Source organism: Oncorhynchus mykiss, chromosome 28 (genome assembly GCF_057628025.1).
Source record: "Oncorhynchus mykiss isolate SJ-2025 chromosome 28, ASM5762802v1, whole genome shotgun sequence".
NCBI classification, from domain to species: Eukaryota; Metazoa; Chordata; class Actinopteri; order Salmoniformes; family Salmonidae; genus Oncorhynchus; species Oncorhynchus mykiss.
The window spans coordinates 33,998,281-34,025,734 of NC_143049.1; the positions used below are offsets into that span (position 1 = coordinate 33,998,281).

General features: G+C 41.5%; 1 protein-coding gene across 2 annotated transcripts; it reads left to right on the forward strand.

Annotated features, from left to right (window-relative positions):
- The first annotated feature begins 776 nt into the window (after positions 1-776).
- LOC110508226 (carboxyl-terminal PDZ ligand of neuronal nitric oxide synthase protein) lies at positions 777-27,454 on the forward strand. Of its 2 annotated transcripts, XM_036966835.2 has the most exons (10): positions 777-1,255; positions 1,694-1,765; positions 11,068-11,160; positions 12,162-12,220; positions 13,481-13,589; positions 18,709-18,853; positions 19,822-19,946; positions 21,992-22,144; positions 24,434-24,602; positions 26,000-27,454. In XM_036966835.2, exons 1-10 carry the CDS (start codon positions 1,151-1,153, stop codon positions 26,524-26,526), a joined length of 1,557 nt encoding a protein of 518 aa, XP_036822730.2. In that variant the 5' UTR covers positions 777-1,150; the 3' UTR covers positions 26,527-27,454. The 2 variants fall into 2 exon arrangements, with proteins under 2 accessions (XP_036822730.2, XP_090081282.1); XM_090225156.1 differs by lacking the exon at positions 26,000-27,454 and having other exon boundaries at positions 798-1,255; positions 24,434-25,416.

Below are 27,454 nucleotides of genomic sequence, written 5' to 3' on the forward strand. Positions count from 1 at the left end.
GTGACTCAACAACTTGACTAGGCCATCTACCCTTTTCCCTCTCTTTTTTGGAAACTCACATGATGCGCAAAGGCGGGTGTCGGGGGGGGGGTGATTGACCAACATAAGGCTTGTCAGCCATTGCCTTAAAGGCGCAGGGCCTTTTTTTACAGCACATATTTAACCAGCGCCAGAGATGGAAGTGGAAACAAGACATCTCACTCGCTCCTTTTTTCTGGTTCATATACAGTCAATGAACTAAGCAGACCAGACCCAGCTGCTAATGCATTGGTGCCAATGGGAGAGCCGGAACTGTGACCATTTTTCAACGGAAAATGGCCTGCATTATTTATCCACCATGTTTGACCAGCACTACGGACAACACTACACCAATCACACATCTGTCCTCCACATCCACTACACACAGTATGGTCTTTGCCCTGTTGGTATTGTGTAGCAAATACATTCTGGGGGCAATTGCCTGGTTCTTGTGAATAAACTCTCATGCATCAAACTGATTCTGTGATTAGTTGTTCCCAAATAGTAGGCTAACATCTGCATAGGCTTACTTAGTTCATCTGGACACCAATGGAGAATACAGTAGGCACATTTGAAAACAGCACCCGCGCTGTTTCCAGATTATGCCACTAGATGTCATACAACCCTTATTACAGGGTTTATGTGAATTGGAGAGAGTTATACGCTACTCCTGCAAGTCCATGATGATGATGCTATGCTCTGTTCCAATGAAAATAGTGGAATCCTCTGATTTAAAAAAAAAAAAAAAAACGTCTGGTCTTCAAGCAGATTTGGATGCTGTCATTCGTCATTTGGCACGCGCGTAACATCAGTTTTTATTCATGGCAATGGCATAAAAATAATTGACAACCTTGCCTTGAGAATTGTGCGTCATCTGAAACGCCACTAGACTGGCAGATATTCTAGCTCGGACGGTATCAAATTGGACCGTTAGACGCATATGGCGTTAACAAATTCATTAGCCAATCAATCTGTAGCGCACAGTGGTTCAACCGGAATGACCGCTGGGTTCTAGGCGACTAACCAATCAAAGACCTTCTTAAGTGTTGGGCGAGATGCGCGTATTTACAGTCTTCTAATAGCGTTGGCATAAAACTAGTGTTGGACAAGTCGTGTATGTATCAGAAGGGCGATGCCAGGGATAACCAGGTATAATTTAGTGGATGATGCACAGGATTTGAGGATCCCAATGCACAACGAGGCGGCATTTCAGCATGGGGTCTGCTTCGAGGCAAAGGTAATGTTACATAGGCTATGAACTACAGTAGCGGCTCATCCATAAGGGTCTATAGTGTACGGATGCGCGCTGACTATATAATGAATTGATATCCAAAATTATATTTTTCCAAAATGTTATGACAATGTAAATGATGATAGCTAGATTGAATTTTTTGTTATTTCATTTGAATTGTGCCCTAATATTACACTCAACAGTGTTGATTGAATTCTGATTGCACTGTATTAAATGTTACAGTGTGCTTGTCGAAATGTATTCATGAATGTATTATCCCATGCCAATTTATCAAATCCATATAGACCTCCAGTAGCCTACCCTTACAATGTATTCAGAATGTACAGTGAAGTCCATTTGACAAGAAACACATGAGAACAGAGTAAGAGTTCAAGAATACTTCAGTTACTAATGACAAATGTCATAACTGTGTAAATATTATAGTACATTGGCAGTCTGGAAGTGGGTCGTCCGAACAGCCGAATGGAGATAGTGGCTGCAATGAGAAGGATACGGGTAAGATGCTTCAATGATCACTTTACCAATTATCTAGTTTCCTGTGGGGCATAATATTTCATGTTTTTCTCTCCCTTCCAGTAATGATACTTTCTCCATATTAGGAATATTTAAATGTCTTAAAGATAAATTTAAAAAAACTTGGACTGTGTGTGTGTGTGTGTGTGTGTGTGTGTGTGTGTGTGTGTGTGTGTGTGTGTGTGTGTGCGTGTGCGTGTGTGTGTTTGTATGGCATGCATGTCCAATATATTTTTAAGAGATTCATATTCTACTCTCTCACATTGGTATGGTATCTGCATATTGAACTGGCCTACATCTACATATCAAATATTGCAAATCAATCATTGTATTCTAAGGTTGTAAGACTATAATCTCAGTCTAAACCAACCATCTCTTCTAATCCTATCAAACCGATCCTAACCATCTCTCTATAAGGAGATATCTTTCTTAATCTTAAAACCAATATCCTTAACCATCTCTTTAAGAGGCGTCCTCTCCGCTGGAGAGATGAGAAAGAGATGGCGATGGTGTCTGGCATTAATGGTTACTGCAGTGGGCCAGAGTATTACAGTGTTACGGAGAGGATTTAACTGCTGCAGAGTCAGCTGGGAGAGCCAAATGCTACATTTAACCAAGCCATGCCGCCGGGTCTGTGTGACACAGAGGTCAGTGTCTCTGTTTCACACAGAGGCTGGCCACTTCCTCAATGACGTCCAGAGAGAGACAACTCTTATAAGGAGGAAAGTGATGGGGGATATTTTTTTAGTGAACATACAGATGTGGGATTTAAATTCGATCACTTTTTTGTTGCTTTGAATTTTCCTGAACAGCAGGACATGCAAACTTGTTGTGTATTTGAGGTAAAAAAGGCTTCTTGTCACGGCTGTTGAAGGAGGAGGACCAAGGTGCAGCGTTGTGAGCGTACATATTCCTTTATTTAGAATAAAGACCCCAAACAAAACAATAAACACTACAAAACAAACCATGAAGCTAAAGGCTATGTGCCATAAACAAAGTCAACTTCTCACCAAGAAAGGAGGGAAAAAGGGCTACCTAAGTATGGTTCCCAATCAGAGACACCGATAGACAGCTGTCCCTGATTGAGAACCATACTCGGCCAAAACATAGAAATACAAAATCATAGATAACAAAACATAGAATGCCCACCCCAAATCACACCCTGACCAAACCAAATAGAGACATTAAAAGGCTCTCTAATGTCAGGGCATGACACTTCTAAAGTTTGTAATTTAGAATTTTACATTTCAGATTTGACTTGCCTTTACGAAAAATGTATCAACCACTACAAAATATCCATGAATTATAATCCACATAATAATTCACATTTCCTGTTGCTGCAGGATTATTTTCCTGCTGTAGCAAACTGGCTCAAATTAAGATCCTACTGTAACGATCGTCATAATGGGTAGACCAAGGCGCAGCGTGATTTGGGTTCATCATATTTATTTTAAATGTGAACCAGCAACAAAACAATGAAGAGAAACAAACGAACGTACAGCCTTGTAGGGCTCAAAAGCAACAATACAAAAACAAGATCCCACAAACAACAGGTGGGAAAAGGCTGCCTAAATATGATCCCCAATCAGAGACAACGATAGACAGCTGCCTCTGATTGGGAACCATACCAGGCCAACATAGAAATACAAAATCCCCCTCCCCCCCCAGTCATGCCATGACCTTCTCCACCATAGAAAAATAAAGACTTTCTATGGTCAGGACGTGACACCTACATTTTAGTGGGCGATTATAATATGGTTGTAAGTACCTCAATGGACGGTAAAAGAAATCACACTACAAACTATCACCCTCATGCACTTAAGGAAATTACGAATATGATGAATATATTGGAACTAGTGGATATCTGGAGGTTTAAATATCCTGATCTAGTGAGATATACACGGCGGAGGCTCAATCAAGCTAGTCGTCTTGACTGCTTTCTAATGTCATTCTCACTGGCACCAAAAGTTTTAAAAAGTGTAGATAGGGGACCGAATGTGGTCGGACCATCAAATAATTGGTATAAACATTACTCTTGCAGAATTTCCGCGAGGATATTGGACATTTAATCAAAGCCTACTGGATGACAAATTGTTTTAACCAAGACAGAATAATATTTACTGACTTTTTCCTACATTACATAGGTACAGCAGATCCCCTTATTGTATGGGACACTTTTAAATGTGCCTTTAGAGGCCATGCAACTCAGTACCCATGTAACGGAAGTACTCATCTTTATTAAAACCAAAACAATGTCGGTCAAAAGAGTTCATACTAAAAAAGGAAATAGAGGAACTAACAGTAGAGATACAGTAGATACCAATAAAAACTGTAACAGAGTTCATACTAAAAAAGGAAATAGAGGAACTAACAGTCGAGATACAGTAGATACCAATAAAAACTGTAACAGAGTTCATACTAAAAAAGGAAATAGAGGAACTAACAGTAGAGATACAGTAGATACCAATAAAAACTGTAAAAGAGGCACAGAATGAATTAGAGGAAAAACTAAAATCAATGGACAAACTATTCAAGAAAGTGTAGTATAGTGTAATACATTATTAATATAAAGCAAACTAGATGGAATATTGTGAAAAATGCACCAAATTTAGTTTTTAATTTACGACATGGAAATGCAACCAAAAATAATTTACAGAAACTTATTACAAATGACGGAGTCATCCATGATTCACCAAACCATATTTTGAAAGAGGAAGCAAAGTACTTTAAACATCTGTTTTCATTTCAGTCTCCTCCATTTCCACTAACTGAAGTTAATTGTAAGGATTTTTTAGTGTAAAAAATTGTGTAAAATTAACAGCTATACAGAAAGAAACATGTGAAGGCCCAATTACAGAGGAGTAACTTCTAGATGCAATTAAAGTATTAACGTCTGGGAAAACTCCAGGGCTGGATAGCATACCAGTTGTTGTACAGTACCAGTCAAAAGTCTGGACACACCTACTCATTCCAGGATTTTTGTTTTTTTTATTTTCACTATTTTCTACATTGCACAATAATATTGAAGACATCAAAACTATGAAATAACACATATGGAATCATGTAGCAAACAAAAAAGTGTTAAACAAATCAAGGTAGCCAGTCTTTGCCTTGATGACAGCTTTGCATAATCCTAGCATTCTCTCAACCAACTTTGTGAAGTAGTCACCTGGAATGCATTTCAATTAACAGGTGTGCTTTGTTAAAAGTTAATTTGGGGAATTCCTTTCCTTCTTAATAATTTTGAGCCAATCAGTTGTGTTGTTACAAGGTAGGGGTGGTATACAGAAGACAGCCCTATTTGGTAAAAGACCAAGTCCATCTTATGGCAAGAATAGCTCAAATAAGCAAAGACAAAAGACAGTCCATCATTACTTTAAGACATGAAGGTCAGTCAATACGGAACATTTCAAAAACTTTGAAAGTTTCTTCAAGTGGCATCGGAAAAACCATCAAGCTCTATGGTGAAACTGTCTCTCATGAGGACCGCCACAGGAAAGGAAGACCTAGAGTTACCTTTGCTGCAGAGGATAAGTTCATCAGAGTTAACTGCACCTCAGATTGCAGATTGAGTGAAGATTTTTGGTTTTTGGTTCCAACTGCCTTGTCTTTGTGAGACACTGGGTAGGTGAACGGATGAGCTCTTCATGTGTGGTTCCCATCGTGTAGCATGGAGTTTGGAGGGGTGATGGTGTTGGGGTGTTTTGCTGGTGACACTGTCCGTAATTTTTTTATTCTAAGTCAGTAATGGAATTGGGCCCAACAAGTGTTTATTGAAGTCATCCTTATTGGATCAGAGGAAAATCAGTGTCCTCTGGGACCATAATGGAATTGGGCCCAACAAGTGTTTATTGAAGTCGTCCTTATTGGATCAGAGGAAAATCAGTGTCCTCTGGGACCATAATGGAATTGGGCCCAACAAGTGTTTATTGAAGTCGTCCTTATTGGATCAGAGGAAAATCAGTGTCCTCTGGGACCATAATGGAATTGGGCCCAACAAGTGTTTATTGAAGTTGTCCTTATTGGATCAGAGGAAAGTCAGTGTCCTCTGGGATCATAATGGAATTGGGCTCAACGAGCGTTTACTGTTTATCAAAGTCGTCCTTCTTGGGCCAAGTTCCCTTGTTGGTGTACAGTGGAGTACATGGCCTACTCTACTTTATGGCGGAAAAGTTAGCCTGGTCCCAGATCTCTTTGTGCTGCCGACTCCTACGTTCATTTTTGTCAAGACAGCGTATACATATCTGAAACCGGGCTTGTAAAGACTGCATCAGCTCAGACAAAAAAACACCACATCCATTCTTCAGGCATTGCTGCCTTCCAAATCCCATACAATAGCATGAAGAGAGAGGGGAATAGCCAGTTTGCTTTATTCTCTCTTTCTAGGCTACGAGAGGCAGAGCTTTGTTGATGCACATGAAAATAATGAGAACCGTCCTTTTTATGTTCTCCCTCATTTCCCACTGTCAGGTGTGTAGCCCCCGTTTCTATAGGGCTGTGGGTGTGTAGCCCCCGTTTCTATAGGGCTGTGGGTGTGTAGCCCCCGTTTCTATAGGGCTGTGTGTGTAGCCCCCGTTTCTATAGGGCTGTGTGTGTAGCCCCCGTTTCTATAGGGCTGTGGGTGTGTAGCCCCCGTTTCTATAGGGCTGTGTGTGTGTGTAGCCCCAGTTTCTATAGGGCTGTGTGGGGGTGGATGGTGGCGTGAAGCCCCAGTTTCTATAGGGCTGTGTGGGGGTGGATGGTGGTGTGAAGCCCCAGTTTCTATAGGGCTGTGTGGGGGTGGATGGTGGGTGTGTAGCTCCAGTTTCTATAGAGCTATGTGGGGTGGATGGTGGGTGTGTAGCCCCAGTTTCTATAGGACAGTGGGGCTACACACCCACAGCCCTATAGAAACTGGGGCTACACACCACCATCCACCCCCACACAGCCCTATAGAAACTGGGCTGTGTGGGGGTGGATGGTGGTGTGTAGCCCCAGTTTCTATAGGGCTGTGGGTGTGTAGCCCCAGTTTCTATAGGGCTGTGTGGGGTGGATGGTGGTGTGTAGCCCCAGTTTCTATAGGGCTGTGGGTGTGTAGCCCCAGTTTCTATAGGGCTGTGGGTGTGTAGCCCCAGTTTCTATAGGGCTGTGTGGGGTGGATGGTGGTGTGAAGCCCCAGTTTCTATAGGGCTGTGTGGGGGTGGATGGTGGGTGTGTAGCCCCTGTTTCTATAGGGCTGTGTGGGGGTGGATGGTGGGTGTGTATCTGGTTGTCCATCCCGTCCCTCACCTCAGACTCTGGTATAATACCCTCTTCACACCACTGAACCGATCTGAGCTGAGCCAGGCTGTGCTGTGCTGGCATGGTTACGCATCTCTCTCGGACCAGGTTCCTAACCCGGATCTCCTGTGTACAACAAAACGATAGCCGGTGTTATAGCCGGTGTTATAGCCGGTGTTATAGCCGGTGTTATAGCCGGTGTTATAGCCGGTGTTATAGCCGGTGTTATAGCCGGTGTTATAGCCGGTACAGCGAAATGCTTATGTTTATGGATCCTAATAATGCCGTGAAATGTCAAGGGAGAACACAAAGAAGAGAAAGAAATCGTAACGACCCTAAATAAACAACCCAAATATCAAATCAATCAGGTGTGCATCACCTGGTAGACGGTTAGTGATGGCTGTTCAACAGTCTGATGGTTAATAGAAGCTGTTGTTTAGTCAGCTTTCTTTTGTCTCTGTTAACCTGTTGAGCTAAAGGCTAACTTAAGTCTTCATGTCTAATGCACTACTCAGGTCAAACTATATTAGTCAGTTAGCACTAAACACATACCGTCAATAGAAAAATAAGACAGGAATGTCATGAAAATAATAATGTGTATTCACTGAATCAGCTGATTCAGAATCCAAACAATCAGAATCAAAACCACTTATAGTCTCTGAACATTATAAATCAAGTCTCTGTTTTAGTTAGTTGTAATGTTCAACTAACTTCAGTCCCCCCCAAAATGAACTAAATATTTCTGACCCCAACATTCTACTCAAACCACGGGTGTATTCACTACACTCTTAGGGAAAAACGGTGCTATCTACAACCTAAAAAGGGTTCTACCTGGAACCAGAAAGGGTTCTCCTATGGAGACAGCCGAAGAACCCTTTTGGAACCATTGTTTTATAAGAGGGTAGGAACCAAAGAGACCTACCTGAATTTGGCCAAAACGTTTTCCGTTGCAAAAACGTTTTTATAGTGTGAAACGTTTTGCAACGGTGTGCGACTAATGAATACACTCCAGCAAGTGACCATGGGTGTGGCTAGGCTACACATCTCAAGGAACCGTGGAACTTTGTGGGTTACAAATTTAATAAACTTTTTTTCATCCCAGTGGGCATTTATTGCTGGTAGGCACAGGATATATTAAAATACAATAATATAGCCAGAAAGACAATACAGTCAATCAGCAATACAGTGAAAACAGTAGTACAGTCCGTGAAATAGTCCATAGTCCGATACTGAAAAGGAGTTAAAAAAATCACCCAATTAGTATAAAAAACATCTGAATATCATTCTATTTTACAGGGAGAGAAAGGCAACACGACATAGCTTCAAACCTCTGACATGAGAGGATCCTGATTAGGCTTCTGGTTGAAGATCAGAGGTGGAAAAGTGCTCATTTGATAAAAGTCCTCATTTGATCAATTGGACTTCTGAAATATTTCCTAATTTGGGGAAAAACATGTTTCTTTTAGATGTCTGGTCCTGATGTCTGGTTCCTTAGACTACAGTACAGTCAGAGGGAACACTTCTAACAAGTCTAACTAATGAAGGGGAAGGATACAAGTGGTGCACACTACTGAATATTCCTTCATGTCTAATGCACTCTGGGGGGGAACAGGGAACTTTTTTGTTGGAGACTTTACCAACTCTACAATCTGACTTTGCCACTTTTCTTCAGCCTTTGTGTTGACTCTCAGCAGCAGGTGCTGTCTTGTAGGGATATCAATGCTAAATACTTTAGTACTCACTCCCTGTTAGTACTTACTACCTATTAGGGACAGATCGAAATTTACTGGGGGAGGGGTGGTCCAAAATAGGGAAGGGTTGTCAAACTTTCTTTTTTTCTTTGGGGAGGGTAGTGTGTTTGTTTTGGTGGACACAGGGAGGGTAGTGTGTTTGTTTTGTTTTGGTGGACACAGGGGGGGTAGTGTGTTTGTTTTGGTTGACACAGGGAGGGTATTGTGTTTGTTTTCTAACAATATAGTGCTTATTTTTGTACAAAATATTTGGATAGAAAATGTAAGAATTACCGTACCTTCTATACGTCTATATCTGTATTCCAGACACAGTAGCTATCTGACATTAAGAAATATGTGTTGGTGTCGTAGCATGCCACATACAGTCTCTCTACCTCTCTGGGGTTCGGCCAAAGGTCTCTTTCTTTTTTCAAATGTATTTATTAACACCTGTTACAAAACACAAGAAAGTTTAGTGACATTTGGAGATTGCCAAGCCAAGCCTTCGATACTGGGTAAACCTACAAGGTCAAGGTTGACAGTCTATTTATTGTAGTGTTGAAAACGCAAACATCCACGAATAGCACAGAGAGGCGGCTGCCTATCTACAGTCTTGATATCATTGGCCACTTTAATAAATGGAACACTAGTCACTTTAATAATGTTTACTTATCTCACATTACTCATCTCATATGTTTATAATGTATCCTTCACTATCTATTCTTACTATCTATGGCATCTTAGCCACTCTGTGGCTGCTCATCCATGTATTTTATACTTCTATATTCTCATCCCATTCCTTCACTAGATTGTGTGTATTAGGTTTGGTTGTGGAATTTGTTAGATATTAGGTTTGTTGTGGAATTGTTAGATATTACCTGTTATCTAGAAGCACAAGCATTTCACGACACTCACAATAACATCTGCTAACCATGTGTGTGTGACCAATACAATTTGATTTGAAGTGACCGATGTCAGTATACTTTGTTTATTGGTGGTGTAGTGCACTGGCACAGAAACCTGTTGGTGGAAAATTCATTGCATATATTTTATATGATTATAAATATGGCATCAAAGTGTTGAAAAACTGATTTCCCCAGAGCTGATCATTGTCGGCAGCTGTCTCTGATGGTTGTGTATTGAAACAGGCAGGTAGAGTGAGCTCGTCTGTGGTGGTCGACGAACCCTCAACCTTCTGGCCCGTAGCCGTGTGTGGTATTGACTGTGCCACAAAATGGCAAAATCGATATCCACGTTTATAAACATAGGGTCGCTACAGTTAGTTTTATTTGTGGTCGTAAACCATATTTTGAGTTAATTCCATGAGGAGGGAAGGTGTTCATTTATTTTATAGTACAAGGGGAGTGTCATGTGGAAATATTTGTAACTTTGGGGAGGGGGGTGTTTTTTTATGACACCGTGAGTTGTCAATTTCGATCTGTCCCTTAGTACTCACTCCCAGTTAGTACTCACTACCTGTTAGTACTCACTACTTGTTAGTACTCACTACCTGTTAGTACTCACTACTTGTTAGTACTCACTACCTGTTAGTACTCACTACTTGTTAGTACTCACTACCTGTTAGTACTCACTACCTGTTAGTACTCACTACTTGGTAGTACTCACTACCTGTTAGTACTCACTACCTGTTAGTACTCACTTCTTGTTAGTACTCACTACTTGTTAGTACTCACTACCTGTTAGTACTCACTACTTATTAGTACTCACTACTTGGTAGTACTCACTACCTGTTAGTACTCACAACCTGTTAGTACTCACTACCTGTTAGTACTCACTACCTGTTAGTACTCACGACCTGTTAGTACTCACTACCTGTTAGTACTCACTACCTGTTACCACTCACAACCTGTTAGTACTCACTCTCAGTTAGTACTCACTACATGTTACTACTACCTACCTGTTAGTACTCACGACCTGTTAGTACTCACTACCTGTTAGTACTCACTGCCTGTTAGTACTCACTACCTGTTTGCACTCACTTCTTGTTAGTACTTACTACCTGTTAGTACTGACTCCTTGTTAGTACTCACTCCCTGATAGAACTCACTGCTTGTTAGTACTCACTACCTGTTATTGGTACATGTTTTCATTCCATTACATCAGGTATCTCTGGACAAGGTTGAGGAATTTAAATTTCAGTTTACTTCTTGAATAGGAATGGACACCAAAGTCCATGGTAGTCCATACTGTATAGCGTATAATTGTATGGGTTATTTGACATTCCAATTTCATGAACAAATCTATCTAATTGACACCCCCCCCCCTCCCCTACAGTATGAATTCAAATTGAAGAACATGAAGAAGAAGAAGGTCAACATCATTGTGTCTGCCGATGGTGTAAGGGTGGTTTTGAGAAAAAAGAAAAAGGTAAGGCCCCTTCGACAGATGACACCCCGATGAAAACAGAATGTCAAAATGTTGTTCTTTATTAGGATTTATTCTATCATTGTATTGGAGACTTTTTCTTAGTCCCCTTCAATTTTACATTGTATGAGTTTGGCTGTCTTGTGTCGTGTCCATAATGCACACTAACATCAATTATTATATTACACTGAAGTCAATGACACATACAGTACATTCGGAAAGAATTCAGACCCCTTGATTCTTTCACATTTTGTTACGTTACAGCCATATTCTACAATGGATTAAATAATAAAAATGTATTCAGCAATCTACATACAATACCCAAAGCAAAAAATCTGTTTTTCAACACTTTGATGCCATATTTATAATCATATAAAATATATGCAATGAAAAGCAAAAAACAGGTTTTTAGAATTGTTTGCAGAAATACCTTATTTACATTTATATCTCTGGGTATTTTTTTTATATAAATTTGCAAACATTTCTAAAAACCTGTTTTTGCATTGTCATTATGGGGTATTGTGTGAAGATTGATGAAGGGAAAAAAACAATTTAATTAATTTTGGAATAAGGCTGTAACGTAACAAAATGTGGAAGTAGTGAAGGAGTCTGAATACTTTCCGAATGCACTGTACATCTACAGTTTCCGCGTGAAGGAAACGTTATGTTATATGTTTTCGACAGTGTGAAGTGTGTAACTGTTCCTTACAGAGGCAAAATAAAAAAAGTAATTTAAAAATGTATCCTAAAATGTAAAAATACAGTGTTCTGATCAACATTCTTTGCATATGGAGGCAGAATGTGTTGATTTGCCAAAAGATGGAATACCATCATAGCTCTCTGTCCTTCATGGAAGCTGCAAGGTCCTACATATTGAATGTCTGCAGATGGAAAAAAGTTTAAGTCCATATTTATTTTAGGTGAAACACTTCATAAATCTGTCCCTAGGTCATAAGTCATAGCAGTGAATTGCAGCATTGTGTTGTTCTCTGGTTGTGTTCCAGAGGAAAGAGTGTTCATGGGATGACAACACAGTCATGATAACACAAGACCCCATCTATAGGTAAGGGAATGTCAAAGTGTCCTCAAACATAACACTCTTTTTAAAAGTCCAATGCGGCCATTTAAAAAAAAATCTCAATATCAAATCCTTTCTGGAAAATAATAAAGTACCTGCCTGAGATTGTTTTCAATAAAAATGGTCAAAATAGAGAGGTTGGGAAATCTCTTTCCTATTGGTCTATAATCTAATTTACAGGAAGTCTCTATCATAATTTTCACTATTTAATAGTATTATTCCAACCTCACAGTGTGGAGAGGAAATATATATAACACACAGGAAAATCATGTTTTTCACAGTACGGAGCCTTGAAAATGTTTTGGGGGTATTTTTATACATGGATGACTTTTGGTTGAGTAGTTAAAGGCCCAGTAAGGTCAACATTCAGTTTTGTTGATGAAACTAACACTGTAACAGTATGAACATGTGATCAGTGTTATTTCCTAGTAGAAAAAACAATATTTGGGTGGGGGGGGGGGGTACATTTTACCCCATTTTCATGATATCCAATTGGTAGTTACAGTCTTGTCCCATTGCTCCAACTCCCGTACGGACTCGGGATAGGCGAAGGTCGAGAGTCATGCGTCCTCTGAAACATGACCCTAACAAGTCGCACTGCTTGCTTAACCCCGAAGCCAGCCACACCAATGTGTCAATGAAAACATAGTATAGCCTGCGACCGATGTCAGCGTGCATGCACCCGGTCGACACAAGAAGTCGCTAGAGTGCGACGGGACAAGGACATCCCAGCCAGCCAAACCCTCCCCTAACCCAGACAACGCTGGGCCAATTGTGCGCCACCTCATCAGTCTCCCGGTTACATGATTGAACCCAGATCTGTAGTGATGCCTTTAGCACTGCGGTGCAGTGCCTTAGACTGCTGCGCCACACGGGAGGCCCCTGAAAATACAATCTACATAGGACGTTCTTATCAACCGCTTGCATGGGCGGAAGATTTTGGCTTGCCAGGTGACATCACCAGGCAGTAAATTGGTTAGTAGACCAATAACCAAGAGAGTAACAGACAGTTTTCCCCTTCCCCACTCAGACCACTCCCAGACAGTCCTAGAATTGTTTTAAATTGAGAAATAGTTTTTGCTAAAAAGCTATTTTTGTGAATTTGATTGGAAAACTGTTACAGTAAGTTACTTAAATTATTACAGCGAAAGGATTTGATATTGATATGAAATGGCTGCATTGGGCCTTTAAAAGTGAAATCAATAGAAATTCTCATTATCATTACATTTTCCCCGTCTCATTTAGGATTTTCTATGTGTCACATGACGCCCAGGAATTGAAGATCTTCAGTTACATTGCGAGAGATGGACAGAGCAACATGTTCCGTTGTAATGTCTTCAAATCCAAGAGGAAGGTAAGACCTTAGAGATCCTATAATTCTACAGCTCCTTCAGAAAGTATTCACATCGCCTTGACATTTTGTTGTGTTACAAAGTGGGATTAACATGTATTTAATTGGCATTTAGTGTCAACGATCTACATAAAATACTCTGTAATGTCAACGTGGAAGAAAAATGATAAGAAAAATTCTAACTTTTGTAGAACATTTATGAAAAATAAAACACTAATATACAGTATCTTGATTATATAAGTGTTCAACCCCTTGAGTCAATACGCGTTAGAATCACCTTTGGCGGCTGTGAGTCTTTCTATAAGCTTTGTACACCTAAACCCAGCAAGAAAAGAAATGTCCCTGTCTTTCAAAGATAATTCATAAAAATCAAAATAACTTCACAGATCTTCATTGTAAAGGGTTTAAACACAGTTTCTCATGCTTTTTCAAAGAACCATAAACAATTAATGAACATGCACCTGTGGAACGGTCATTAAGACACTAACAGCTTACAGACGGTAGGAAATGAAGGTCACAGTTATGAAAACTTAGGACACTAAAAGAAGCCTTTTTACTGACTCTGGAAATCCCCAAAAGAAGGAGGAGGCATGAGGACTGCAGATGTGCCCAGGGCAATAAATGGGCACAAACCCACCGTCGCTGGAACAGACAGGACAGGCAAAAAGTGCTCTTCAATGACGAGTCACGGTTTTGTCTCACCAGGGATGATGGTTGGATTCACGTTTATCGTCGACGGGGCCTGTACTCTGGAGCGGGATCGATTTGGAAGTGGAGGGTCCGTCACGGTCTGGGGCGGTGTGTCACAGCATCATCGGACTGAGCTTGTCATTGCAGGCAATCTCAACGATGTGCGTTACAGGGAAGACATCCTCCTCCCTCATGTGGTACCCTTTCTGCAGGCTCATCCTGACGTGACCCTCCAGCATGACAATGCCACCAGCCATACTGCTCGTTCTGTGTATGATTTCCTGCAAGACAGGAGTGTCAGTGTTCTGCCATGGCCAGCGAAGAGCCCGGATCACAATCCCACTGAGCACGTTGGATCGGAGGGTGAGGACTAGGGCCATTCCCCCCAGAAATGTCCGGGAACTTGCAGGTGCCTTGGTGGAAGAGCGGGGTGACATCTCACAGCAAGAACTGGCACATCTGGTGCAGTCCATGAGGAGGAGACGCACTGCAGTACTTAATGCAGCTGGTGGCCACACCCGATACTGACTGTTACTTTTGATTTTGACCCTCCTTTGTTCAGGGACACATTATTCAATTTCTGTTAGTCACATGTCTGTGGAACTTGTTCAGTTTATGTCTCAGTTGTTGAATCTTGTTATGTTCATACAAATATTTACACATGTTAAGTTTGCTGAAAATTAACACAGTTGACAGTGAGAGGACATTTATTTTTTTGCTGAGTTTAGATTGTACAATATTTGCACATTATTTTCAAGTCTTGCCACAGATTTTCAAGCCGATTTTAGTCAAAACTGTAATAAGTAGGCCACTCAGGAACATTCAATGTCGTCTTGGTAAGCAACTCCAGTGTATATTTGGTCTTGTATTTTAGGTTATTGTCCTGCTGAAAGGTGAATATGTCTCCCAGTGTCTGTTGAAAAGCAGACTTAACCAAGTTTTCCTCTAGAATTTTTCCTTTGCTAAACTCTATTCTGTTTATTTTTATCATAAAAATCTCCCTAGTACTTGTCGATAACAAGAATACCCATAACATGATGCAGCCACCACCATGCTTGAAAATATGAAGAGTTGTACTTTGTGTGTTGTGTTAGATTTGCCCCAAACATAATGCTTTGTGTTCAGGACAAAAAGTTAATTTCTTTGCCACATTTTTTTGAAGATTTACTTTAATGGCTAATTGCAAATAGGATGCATATCTTGGAATATTTGTATTCTGTACAGACTTCCTTCTTTTCACTCTGTCAATTAAGTTAGTATTGTGGAGTAACTACAATGTTGTTGATCCATCCTCAGTTTTCTCATATCACAGTCATTAAACTCTGTAACTGTTTTAAAGTCACCATTGGCCACATGGTGAAATCCCTGAGTGGTTTCCTTCATCTCCGGCAACTGAGTTAGGTAGGACGCCTGTATCTGGGTGACTGGGTGTATTGATACACCATCCATAGTGTAATTAATATCTTCACCATGCTCAAAGGGATATTCAATGTCTGCTTTTTTATTTTTACCCATCTACCAATAGGTGCCCTTCTTTGCAAGGCATTGGGAACCCTACCTGGTCTTTGTGGTTGAATCTGTGTTTGAGATTCACTGCTCGACTGAGGGGACCTTATAGATAATTGTATGTGTGGTGTACAGAGATGATGTAGTCATTCAAAAATCATGTTAAACATTATTATTGCACACAAGAGTGAATCCATGCAATTTATTATGTGACTTGTTAAGCACATTTGTACTCCTGAATTTATTTAGGCTTGGCATAACAAAGGGGTTGAATACTTATTGGCTCAAGACTTTAAATTGTTAATTCATTTGTAAACAGTTCTAAAAACATAATTCCACTTTGTGTTAAAGCCAGTGACAAAACAAATCTAAATTTCATCGATTTTAAATTCAGGCTGTAACAAAAAAATGTGGAAAAGGTCAAGGAGTGTGAATACTTTCTATATATATTTTATGTAATTCTATGGTTAAGACAGTGTGTATCGCTGTGGGAGTGGGCTGGGTATGAGATGTAAATTATCCACAGGATCCAGATCAGTGGCATATAATCAGTGGTATATAATCAGTGGTATATAATATGTGGTAGATAATCTGTGGTATATAATCAGTGGTATATAATCCGTGGTATATACTATGTGGTATATAATCTGTGGTATTTAATCCATGGTATATAATCTGTGGTATTTAATCCATGGTATATAATATGTGGTATATAATCTGTGGTATATAATATGTGGTATATAATCTGTGGTATTTAATCTGTGGTATATAATCTGTGGTATATAATCCGTGGTATATACTATGTGGTATATATATATTTTTTACCTTTATTTAACTAGGCAAGTCAGTTAAGAACAAATTCTTATTTTCAATGACGGCCTAGGAACTAGTAACCGGAAGGTTGCAAGTTCAAACCCCCGAGCTGACAAGGTACAAATCTGCCTGTTCAGGGGCAGAACGACAGATTTGTACCTTGTCAGCTCGGGGGTTTGAACTTGCAACCTTCCGGTTACTAGTCCAACACTCTAACCACTAGGCTACCCTGCCACCCCATATAATCCGTGGTATATAATCTGTGGTATATAATCCGTGGTATATAATCTGTGGTATATAATCCGTGGTATATAATCAGTGGTATATAATCCGTGGTATATAATTAGTGGTATTTAGTTTGTGGTGTATAATCCATTTATCTCTACAGGGTATCAGATATGTGGCAGCAGCTGCTTTGGGAAGGGGGCTGGGTATAGGGCACTGTGCCATGATGCATTAAAGGAGCCTTGGAGCCTTGGGACTCTTGGATCAATAGAGAGTTTTGTCTATACACAAGCACACACACACATTGTCTCATCTACAAGATCACAGTTGCACACAGTACACACATGTGATGACTTTCAACTCTGCACGATAGAAAAATGCTCGTAGAAAAGAATGGCACGCGACTACCCCATAACTGCATATCAAACAGCAGAAATGTTCTTCATTACAAAAGCCTGGATAACAACCCTTCCAGTGAGGTTGACTTCACCATGGATACCAGGCATGTACCGTTGACAGTGACTGAGTGAAGCAGCATACTAATTCATCACAAATGACACCCTATTCCTTATTGGCCCTGGTCATAAGTAGGGCACTACATAGGGATGCAGTCAGAGAGAAAGAGGCTTTTAATTCTGACATTTGCAACGTGTACCACCTGCCATCTGTACCAGAAAGTAAAGACACAGGATGTAATCCCCTATATGGTGTAGTCGCGCTTCTCAGATGCCTCCAGCCCTGAACCTCTTATCTCGGACTTCCAGATCAAACCTTGTCCAGAGGAGAGGAGGGTAAACTGCTGATACTGGGTTTGGTAACCCTGGCTCCCATTGATCACTGTTGGGTTTATAGAATCCCGAAATTCCTAAATTGGCCTTGTGATCCAGATGGTTCTTTTTTGAGAGCAGTGCTAGTATCTCAAAGGTCGTGAGTTCACTTCCCGTTGGGCCATGTAAAATGAGTGGTGATCTTTTTAGTGGTGATCCTTTTGGATTGAGGCTATCTACTGGAAATAGCTCAAATGATCATCATATGGTACAGTATGGTACTTACTATACACAGGTAACATAGAATATCATAAACATATAACGGTGGTCATTATTGTTGCACCGTAGGAGCACCACGGTCTCACACACACAACACTGGCCCTGTGCTTACCGACATACAGTGGTGATTGACAGCCTTGTGGCAGCATTCCTCCACAGTATGAATGTGGGGCATTTTAAAGCACCTGGTCAATGTGCCACTGAGTGCACAAGACAACCCTCTTTCGGGCGTTGCGGCATAATTGCTCTAAGGGCAAGAATGTATAACGTTGGAGATATTGAATTATTTTGGTTATATAATCAATGGATTTTTGAGTTCGTTGTGCCTTGTAGGGTTCTAAAGGAAAAGCTTGAGATCCTACGGCTCTGGAATGAACCAATCCATTACAACGACAGCATGCACCTACTGAATTACTGTGCCGACTAAACCTCACTTCCCTCCTTCTTTTGTTGTCGTCTCTCTCCCCCATCTCTCTCTCTCCCTCCTCTGTCTCTCCCCCTTCTTCCTCTGTCTCTCTCCGTCCCTCCCCATCTCTCCCTCCCCATCTCTCCCCCTCCCTCCCTCCCCATCTCTCTCCCACCCTCCCTCCCTCCCTCCCTATCTCTCCCCCTCCCCATCTCTCCCCCTCCCTCCCTCCCCATCTCTCCCCCTCCCTCCCTCCCCATCTCCCTCCCTCCCTCCCTCCCTCCCTCCCTCCCTCCCTCCCTCCCTCCCTCCCTCCCTCCCTATCTCTCCCCCTCCCCATCTCTCCCCCTCCCTCCCTCCCTCCCTCCCCATCTCTCCCCCTCCCTCCCTCCACTCACCTCCCTCTCCCCTTTTCTTTCACCCCCCACCCCTCTAGTCCCAGGCCATGCGCATTGTGCGGACAGTGGGCCAGGCCTTTGACGTGTGCCACCAGCTGACCCTGCAGCAGACAGGGGAGCAGAGCTCTGAGGATGGACTGGACACCAATGCTACCGATGCAGATGGGGAAGACGCTGTGCCAGGTGTGACTCACTTGCCCATGCACCATACTGCCTTATTACCTTATACCATTTTATTACCTAGAACCATTTTACTACCTAGAACCATCTTATTACCTAGAACCATATTATTACCTAGAGCCATCTTATTACCTAGAACCATCTTATTACCTAGAACCATCTTATTACCTAGAGCCATCTTATTACCTAGAACCATCTTATTACCTAGAGCCATCTTATTACCTAGAACCATATTATTACCTAGAGCCATCTTATTACCTAGAATCATCTTATTACCTAGAACCATCTTATTACCTAGAGCCATCTTATTACCTAGAACCATCTTATTACCTAGAGGCATCTTATTACCTAGAACCATCGTATTACCTAGAACCATATTATTACCTAGAGCCATATTATTACCTAGAGCCATCTTATTACCTAGAACCATCTTATTACCTAGTAGCGTCCTATTACCTAGAACCCTCTTATTACCTAGTACCGTCCTATTACCTAGATCCATCCTATCACCTAGATCTATCTTATTACCTAGAACCATCTTATTACCTAGAACCGTCCTATTACCAAATCCATCTTATTACCTAGTACTGTCTTATTATCTAGAACCATCTTATTACCTAGAACCATCTTATTACCTAGTAGTGCCCTATTACCTAGTACATACTGTTCTATATTTGCACAGTGGGGACATTCTCTTCTGAGACTCAATCAGTTAGAGTGTGTTGTGACTCTAGAGAAAGTGGAGAGGAGCCAAATTCTGATTTGATGTTTCAAGCGTCTTTGGGTCTGAGAAAATCTCTAAAATACAATTAGTTTGTATAAAAAAATGGGTTATGTTTTACGTTTTTGCTGGTGGTAGTTGGTCCCTATGTTAGTATGTTTATGATTTGTTTTCTCTCTCCATCCATCTTTCTGTCTCTCCATCCATATCTCTCTCCATCCATCCCTCTCCATCCATCTCTCTCATTCAGCCAAGACGAGGTTGGCATTTTCTGATTCGACTGACCTTGAAGCCACCACAGAGGAGAGCATTGACTGTTTGTCATCTGACCTGGACAAGACCAAAAGACAGGACCCTCTTAGTAAAGATGGGAAGGTACTGAGTCTTATTCATTACATCACACTGTAACGAAACGTTTTGCAACAGAAAATGTATGTGGACACCTGCTCATCAAGCATCTCATTCCAAAATAATGGGCATTAATATGGAGTTGGTCTCCCCTTTACTGCTGTAGCAGCAAACTCTTCTGGGAAGGCTTTCCACTAGATTTTGGATCGTTGCTGCAGGGACTTGCTTCGATTCAGCCACAAGAGCATTAGTGTGTTCGGGTACTGATATTGGACGATTAGGCCTGGCTCGCAGCCGGCTTTTCAATTTATCCCAAAGGTGTTGAATGGGGTTGAGGTCAGGGCTCTGTGCAGGCCAGTCAAGTTCTTCTACACCGATCTCAACAAACCATTTCTCTATGGACCTCGCTTTGTGCACGTGGGCATTGTATAAGGGCACAAGGCGAGATCCAAATGCAGAGAAAGGAGGAAAATGATTGAGCTCCGATATTTATTAGAACAAAAGGGGTAGACAAAAGGCAGGTCGGAGACAGGCGAGAGTTCATAAACCAGGAAGACTCGAAAAAAACAGGGACCGGGAAAAATAGGAGCCAGGACAAACGCCAGTTTGTACACCGGGGATAATAAGCGACACCTGGAGGGGGTGGAGACAATCACAAGGACAGGTGAAACAGATCAGGGCCTGACACGTTGTCATGCTGAAACATGAAAGGGCCTTCCCCAAATTGTTGCCTCAAAGTTCTATAACATCATTGTATTCTGTAGCATTAAGTTTTCCATTCACTGGAACGAAGGGGTCTAGTCTGGACTATGGAAAACAGCCCCAGACCATTATTCCTCCTCCACCAATCTTTACAGTTGTCTCTATGCATTGTGGCACGTAGCGTTCACCTGGCATCCACTCAACCCAGATTAGTCCGTTGAACTGCCAGATGGTGAAGCGTGATTCATCACTCCAGAGAACATGTTTCCACTGCTCCAGAATCCAATGGCTTCTGTTTGGGATATGTACGTACGGTCACTGTGGGACAACGTCATCGATGCACTTAGAGTAGAGTTGAACGGTCTGGTCTGTCGCTACTGTATACCATCAATATACTTAAGTAATGAACTAATAATCGAATAATAATCCTCTATGAGCTGAGCTGGGCTGAGATAGACCCTCATCTCCATCAAACCAGATTGTCTTTGTACTGTAACATGCGGTAGATGTCTGTCACAAAAGCTAACATGCTGTACAACACAAGAAGGTACTCAAAGACCCCCATAAATACTGTCAGACATAACAGCCACTCTCCTCCAGACCACTATTTATAGTCTCCCTTTTAAAAGGTGTTCTTTCACTCTCTCTTTCTGCTTGTCAAATGACTTTCTATCTTCCTATCTCTGTCTCTCTTTCTCTCTCTATCTCCTTGTTAATAGCTTCATCTTCCCTGTCTGATTGTATCAATCTCTTTTGTAGCCTGTTGTATTGTATTGAACCGTATTGTGTTGAATCCCAGCCCGGTGTATTCATAGCACAGAGATAATTACTGCTAGTACGGAGCTGTCCTTGCTGCTGTGTCCTTATTTCTTTATGATGGTAGACATATTAAGTGAAGTGCTAAATGAAGTCCAATAGGTTTCCAAAATGAGCTTTCACTATTGTGAATTATAACACGTAGTAACACAGTGGCACCATTCACCAATGGGGGAATTAAGGCTAATACTATCAGATGGAATAGAAATCATGACAGTTTTGCTCCACATAAAGATAACAGTATTAGTAACTAATTTCTGCCTGTGTGAACATACAACAATGTACAGTATGGGCCTGTAAAATTTCAGTAACTTCCCCAAAATGTACAGGTTTTTTTTCTGAAATCCCGATTTGAAGATTCCCAGAATCAGGAGGGAATCATCAGACAATCTGGGAATCCTTCAACCAAGATTTCTGGGAAAAAAACAGTAGATTTGGGGAAAAGTTACTGGAATCTTGCAGCTTAACAATATGCAACGTAACATGTACCCTCTTATCCTCATTCATTATAGATCACTAACAACTGACCTGGTCCTCTTTATTCCCCATCCAAGGACCCAGCCCTGCAGCTGACCTCCCCCACAACGGGGCCATCCGTGTCGGACCTGTTGGCTGTGAACTCCCCCCGCTCAGTGGAGCACCAGGTGCAGCTGCTCCAGAGGCTGCTCCAGCAGCAGGAGCAGCAGGCCCAGGCTGCTGCAGCACAGGTAGACACGTTTTCAAACTTTTCCAAATTACAGTTTGTCTTGTTGAATGCAGCTTATGAGTAACATTGGCATAGTTTGATTAGCCAAAATACTGTACATTTCACTGTTTGTTATGGTATTTTAGATCAAAAAGAGACTATTAAACTTGAGCCACAGTACCTTGGCAGATTATTAGCTAGCTAGAAACCTCGTACAGCATTTTCTGTGGTGAGCACAAGTGGATATTTCATCATGTGTCTGAACCGTCACTATAAACAGTAACGTGTGTATTATAAATACGACATTTTATATATTGAGTTTTGTCCCGAATGTGTTTACGTTACTTTTAAGTAGTTCAATTAGTGTTTATTTTGTTTAACTGGTTCGTGCTACCCTGAGCTACCACTCTAATGATTGACGGTTCAACAAGGGAGAGGTATTGCCTTTTGCTGCTGGGGCTATAAAGAATGATAAGACAGTGCTCTTCCTCAAAGGTAGCTCTCAGCTCTGCTGGTCTAACAAGACATTCCTTATGACTAACGAGCAAGCCGGCTCAACGTTGTCACTCTACACTGTCTAGTCAGTTTCTCATTCTCTCTTGTCATTCCTGTAATCACATGGCTTGGTCTAATGAGGTTTGGGCTGGTTTTTGGGTTATAATGACGGATTCTTTTTTAATGCTGAGCGAACAGAGGCAGAATCACAGGGGCGAAGAAACGTTCCCTTTGACCCTGGATCAGTGGATGTGTGTTTGTGAATTTCTGTTAGATATTTTGGGGTATTTCTGTGTGTCTATGTTTAATAACCTATGAGTGCATATTCATTTATATTATTTTACCGTGTGTATGTGTGTGTGTCCTCACAAAAATAGTAATGCACAAATGTGTGTGTGTGTGTGTGTGTGTGTGTGTGTGTGTGTGTGTTTGCATTTTTGCATGCATGTGTAACGGATGTGAAACGGCTAGCTTAGTTAGCGGTGCGCGCTAAATAGCGTTTCAATCGGTGACGTCACTTGCTCTGAGACCTTGAAATAGTGGTTCCCCCTTTGCTCTGCAAGGGCCGCGGCTTTTGTGGAGCGATGGGTAACGACGCTTCATGGGTGATTGTTGTTGATGTGTGCAGAGGGTCCCGGGTATGAGCGAGGGGACGGTCTAAAGTTATACTGTTACACATGCGCCTGGTGTGTAAGCATGCACACGAACATACAGTACCTACATACAGTACATACATACAGTATCTACATACAGTACATACATACAGTACATACATACAGTATCTACATACAGTACATACATACAGTACATACATACAGTATCTACATACAGTACATACATACAGTACATACATACAGTACATAAATACAGTACATACATACAGTATCTACATACAGTACATAAATACAGTACATACATACAGTACCTACATACAGTACATACATACAGTACATACATACAGTATCTACATACAGTACATACATACAGTACATACATACAGTATCTACATACAGTACCTACATACAGTATCTACATACAGTACATACATATAGTATCTACATACAGTACATACAGTATCTACATACAGTACCTACATACAGTATCTACATACAGTATCTACATACAGTACATACATACAGTACATACATACAGTATCTACATACAGTACATACATACAGTACATACATACAGTATCTACATACAGTACATACATACAGTACATACATACAGTATCTACATACAGTACCTACATACAGTATCTACATACAGTACATACATATAGTATCTACATACAGTACATACAGTATCTACATACAGTATCTACAGTACATACATACAGTATCTACATACAGTACCTACATACAGTATCTACATATAGTATCTACCTACGTATAGTATCTACATACAGTATCTACATACAGTACATACATATAGTATCTACATACAGTGCATACATCCCTGCAAACGTGTGTGTATACACTCTCACCTCCCAGTGTGTGTGTGTGTGGTGTGTGTCTACATATAGTACCTACATATAGTATCTACATATAGTATCTACATGTAGTATCTACATACAGAACCTACATACAGTATCTACGTATAGTATCTACATACAGTACATACATATAGTGTCTACATATAGTACCTACGTATAGTATCTACATACAGTATCTACATACAGTACATACATCCCTGCAAACGTGTGTGTATACACTCTCACCTCCCAGTGTGTGTGTGTGTGGTGTGTGTCTACCTAGACGTGTGTGTATACACTCTCACCTCCCAGTGTGTGTGTGTGTGGTGTGTGTCTACCTAGACGTGTGTGCTCCAGGACCAGCTGTCAGTAGAGGTGCGTGCAAGGACAGACGCCCAGGCCCGTGTCCAGAGACTCCTGCTGCAGAACACTGACCTGCTGCAGCACATCTCCCTACTGGTCAAACAGATCCAGGAGCTGGAGCTCAAGGCTGCTGGAGGACTCAGCTCCAGTGACTGGCTCTGCTTCTTTATCCATTCTCTCTTCTCTTATCCCTCACTTTCCTTCTTCTCCCCCTCACTCTTCATCCCTCTTTCTATTCACATCTCTCCCCTCTCATCCCTGTTTCTCTTCTCATCTCTCCCCTCTCATCCCTGTTTATCTTCTCATCTCTCCCCTCTCATCCCTGTTTCTCTTCTCATCTCTCCCCTCTCATCCCTGTTTCTCTTCTCATCGCTCCCCTCTCATCCGTTTCTCTTCTCATCTCTCCACTCTCATCCCTGTTTCTCTACTCATCTCTCCCCTCTCATCCCTGTTTCTCTTCTCATCGCTCCCCTCTCATCCCTGTTTCTCTTCTCATCTCTCCCCTCTCATCCCTGTTTATCTTCTCATCTCTCCCCTCTCATCCCTGTTTCTTGTCTCATGTCTCCCCCCTCATCCCTGTTTATTTTCCCATCTCTCCCCTCTCATCCCTTTTTCTCTTCTCATCTCTCCCCCCTCATCCCTGTTTATTTTCCCATCTCTCCCCTCTCATCCCTGTTTATTTTACCATCTCTCCCCTCTCATCCCTGTTTATTTTACCATCTCTCCCCTCTCATCCCTGTTTATTTTTCCATCTTTCCCCTCTCATCTTTCATCCTTTTGTTCTCCTTTTTCTGTACTGTCATGTATTTAATAATCATCAGAATTGACATAACAGCTTATCAGTAACGCTGTCATCTTGCCTGTCATCTTGCCTGTCATCTTGCCTGTCATCTTGCCTGTTATCTGCCTGTCCTCTTGCCTGTCCTCTTGCCTGTCATCTTGCCTGTCATCTTGCCTGTTATCTGCCTGTCCTCTTGTCTGTCATCTTGTCTGTCATCTTGCCTGTCATCTTGCCTGTTATCTGCCTGTCATCTTGCTTGTCATCTTGCCTGTCATCTTGCCTGTCATCCTACCTGTCATCTTGCCTGTCATCTTGCCTGTCATCTTGTCTGTCATCTTGCCTGTCATCTTGTCTGTCATCTTGCATGTCATCTTGCCTGTCATCTTGCCTGTCATCCTGTCTGTCATCTTGCCTGTTATCTGCCTGTTATCTTTCTTGTCATCTTGCCTGTTACCTGTCTCTCATCCTGCCTGTCATCTTGCCTGTTACCTGTCTCTCATCCTGCCTGTCATCTGGCCTGTTACCTGTCTCTCATCCTGCCTGTCATCTTGCCTGTTATCTTGCCTGTCATCTTGCCCTTTCCAGTTTATCATAATCTCCGCTCTCAATTATCCCCTCAAATCACCTCCTCTCTCATCTCTCTATTCCCTCCACTCATCTTCTTTCCTCCATTCCCACTAATTCTCAGTCTTTATTTTATTTGTATCTTTCATTATTTATCCCTCTTTCAATCTCACTCTCTCTCTTCTCTGTTTTCTCCACAGTGGGCTCCCAGGACAGTTTGCTGGAGATCACCTTCCGTGCCAAGCCCCCCCTGCGTGACGCCCCCACCATCCCCACCTCCATGGGCCCCCAGCAGGGTCAGCCCCAGATCAACAATGGCCCATGGGCCTCCACCCTAACAGGGTCCTCTCCACCAGGGACCAGGGCCCCGGAGAGCCTCTCTTTGGGGCCTGGCGGCAGTGCCGTGAGGCTGGAGTGCTTCCGCTTCCCCCGCCGCAGGGGGGAGGAGCCCCACCAGAACCAAGACCAGGAGGGGGAGAGTCCGAGCTCAGGCGGCCCAGAAGGGGACTCCCCTGTGGGTGGAGAGGAGGTCCTTGGAGCCCTGGAGCTCCTCCGGTTCCGGGAGTCGGGGATCGGTTCGGAATACGAGTCCAACACGGACGAGAGCAGTGACAGGGACAGCTGGGGGCAGGGCGAGGGGGCGGGGCCTGAGGGCACGGCACGCCTCTTCAACGTGCTGAACGCAGAGAGCCCTTCAGACTGTCTGGATGATGAGATGGCTGTGTAGCCCTCCACAGCTCTGCTTCACTCAGTCATAGCATATACAGTAGTGCTATAGTGTTGTTGACAGTTCTCCTCCCTACAAACTCAGCTCACAGTACTTTTGTTTGATATTTGTTAATATTTATTAGATATTTGTGTATATTTATTAGATATGTGTTTATATTTATTTGATATTTGTTTATATTTGTTATACTTGCTAAATGTTTGTTTTTGCATTGTTTACATATGTTGGATATTTTATTATTTGTTTATTTATTTTTTGCCGTTTGTGTTTATATTTGGTCATATTTGTTTATATTTGATGCAGTTGTTTACATGTGTTTGTTGCATTTGTTTATATATTTTCATATATTTTGTCTCAGCACTTTACTTTCTGCTGCTGTTTCTACTCCCCTGGGTTTATTGCAGTGTAGTTGTAGTCTGTGTCAGAGCCATCTAAATATATGACTCTGGTCTGTATCATATATCTAAATATATGACTCTGGTCTGTATCATATATCTAAATATATGACTCTGGTCTGTATCATATATCTAAATATATGACTCTGGTCTGTATCATATATCTAAATATATGACTCTGGTCTGTATCATATATCTAAATATATGACTCTGGTCTGTATCATATATCTAAATATATGACTCTGGTCTGTATCATATATCTAAATATATGACTCTGGTCTGTATCATATATCTAAATATATGACTCTGGTCTGTATCATATATCTAAATATATGACTCTGGTCTGTGTCATATATCTAAATATATGACTCTGGTCTGTATCATATATCTAAATATATGACTCTGGTCTGTATCATATATCTAAATATATGACTCTGGTCTGTATCATATATCTAAATATATGACTCTGGTCTGTATCATATATCTAAATATATGACTCTGGTCTGTATCATATATCTAAATATATGACTCTG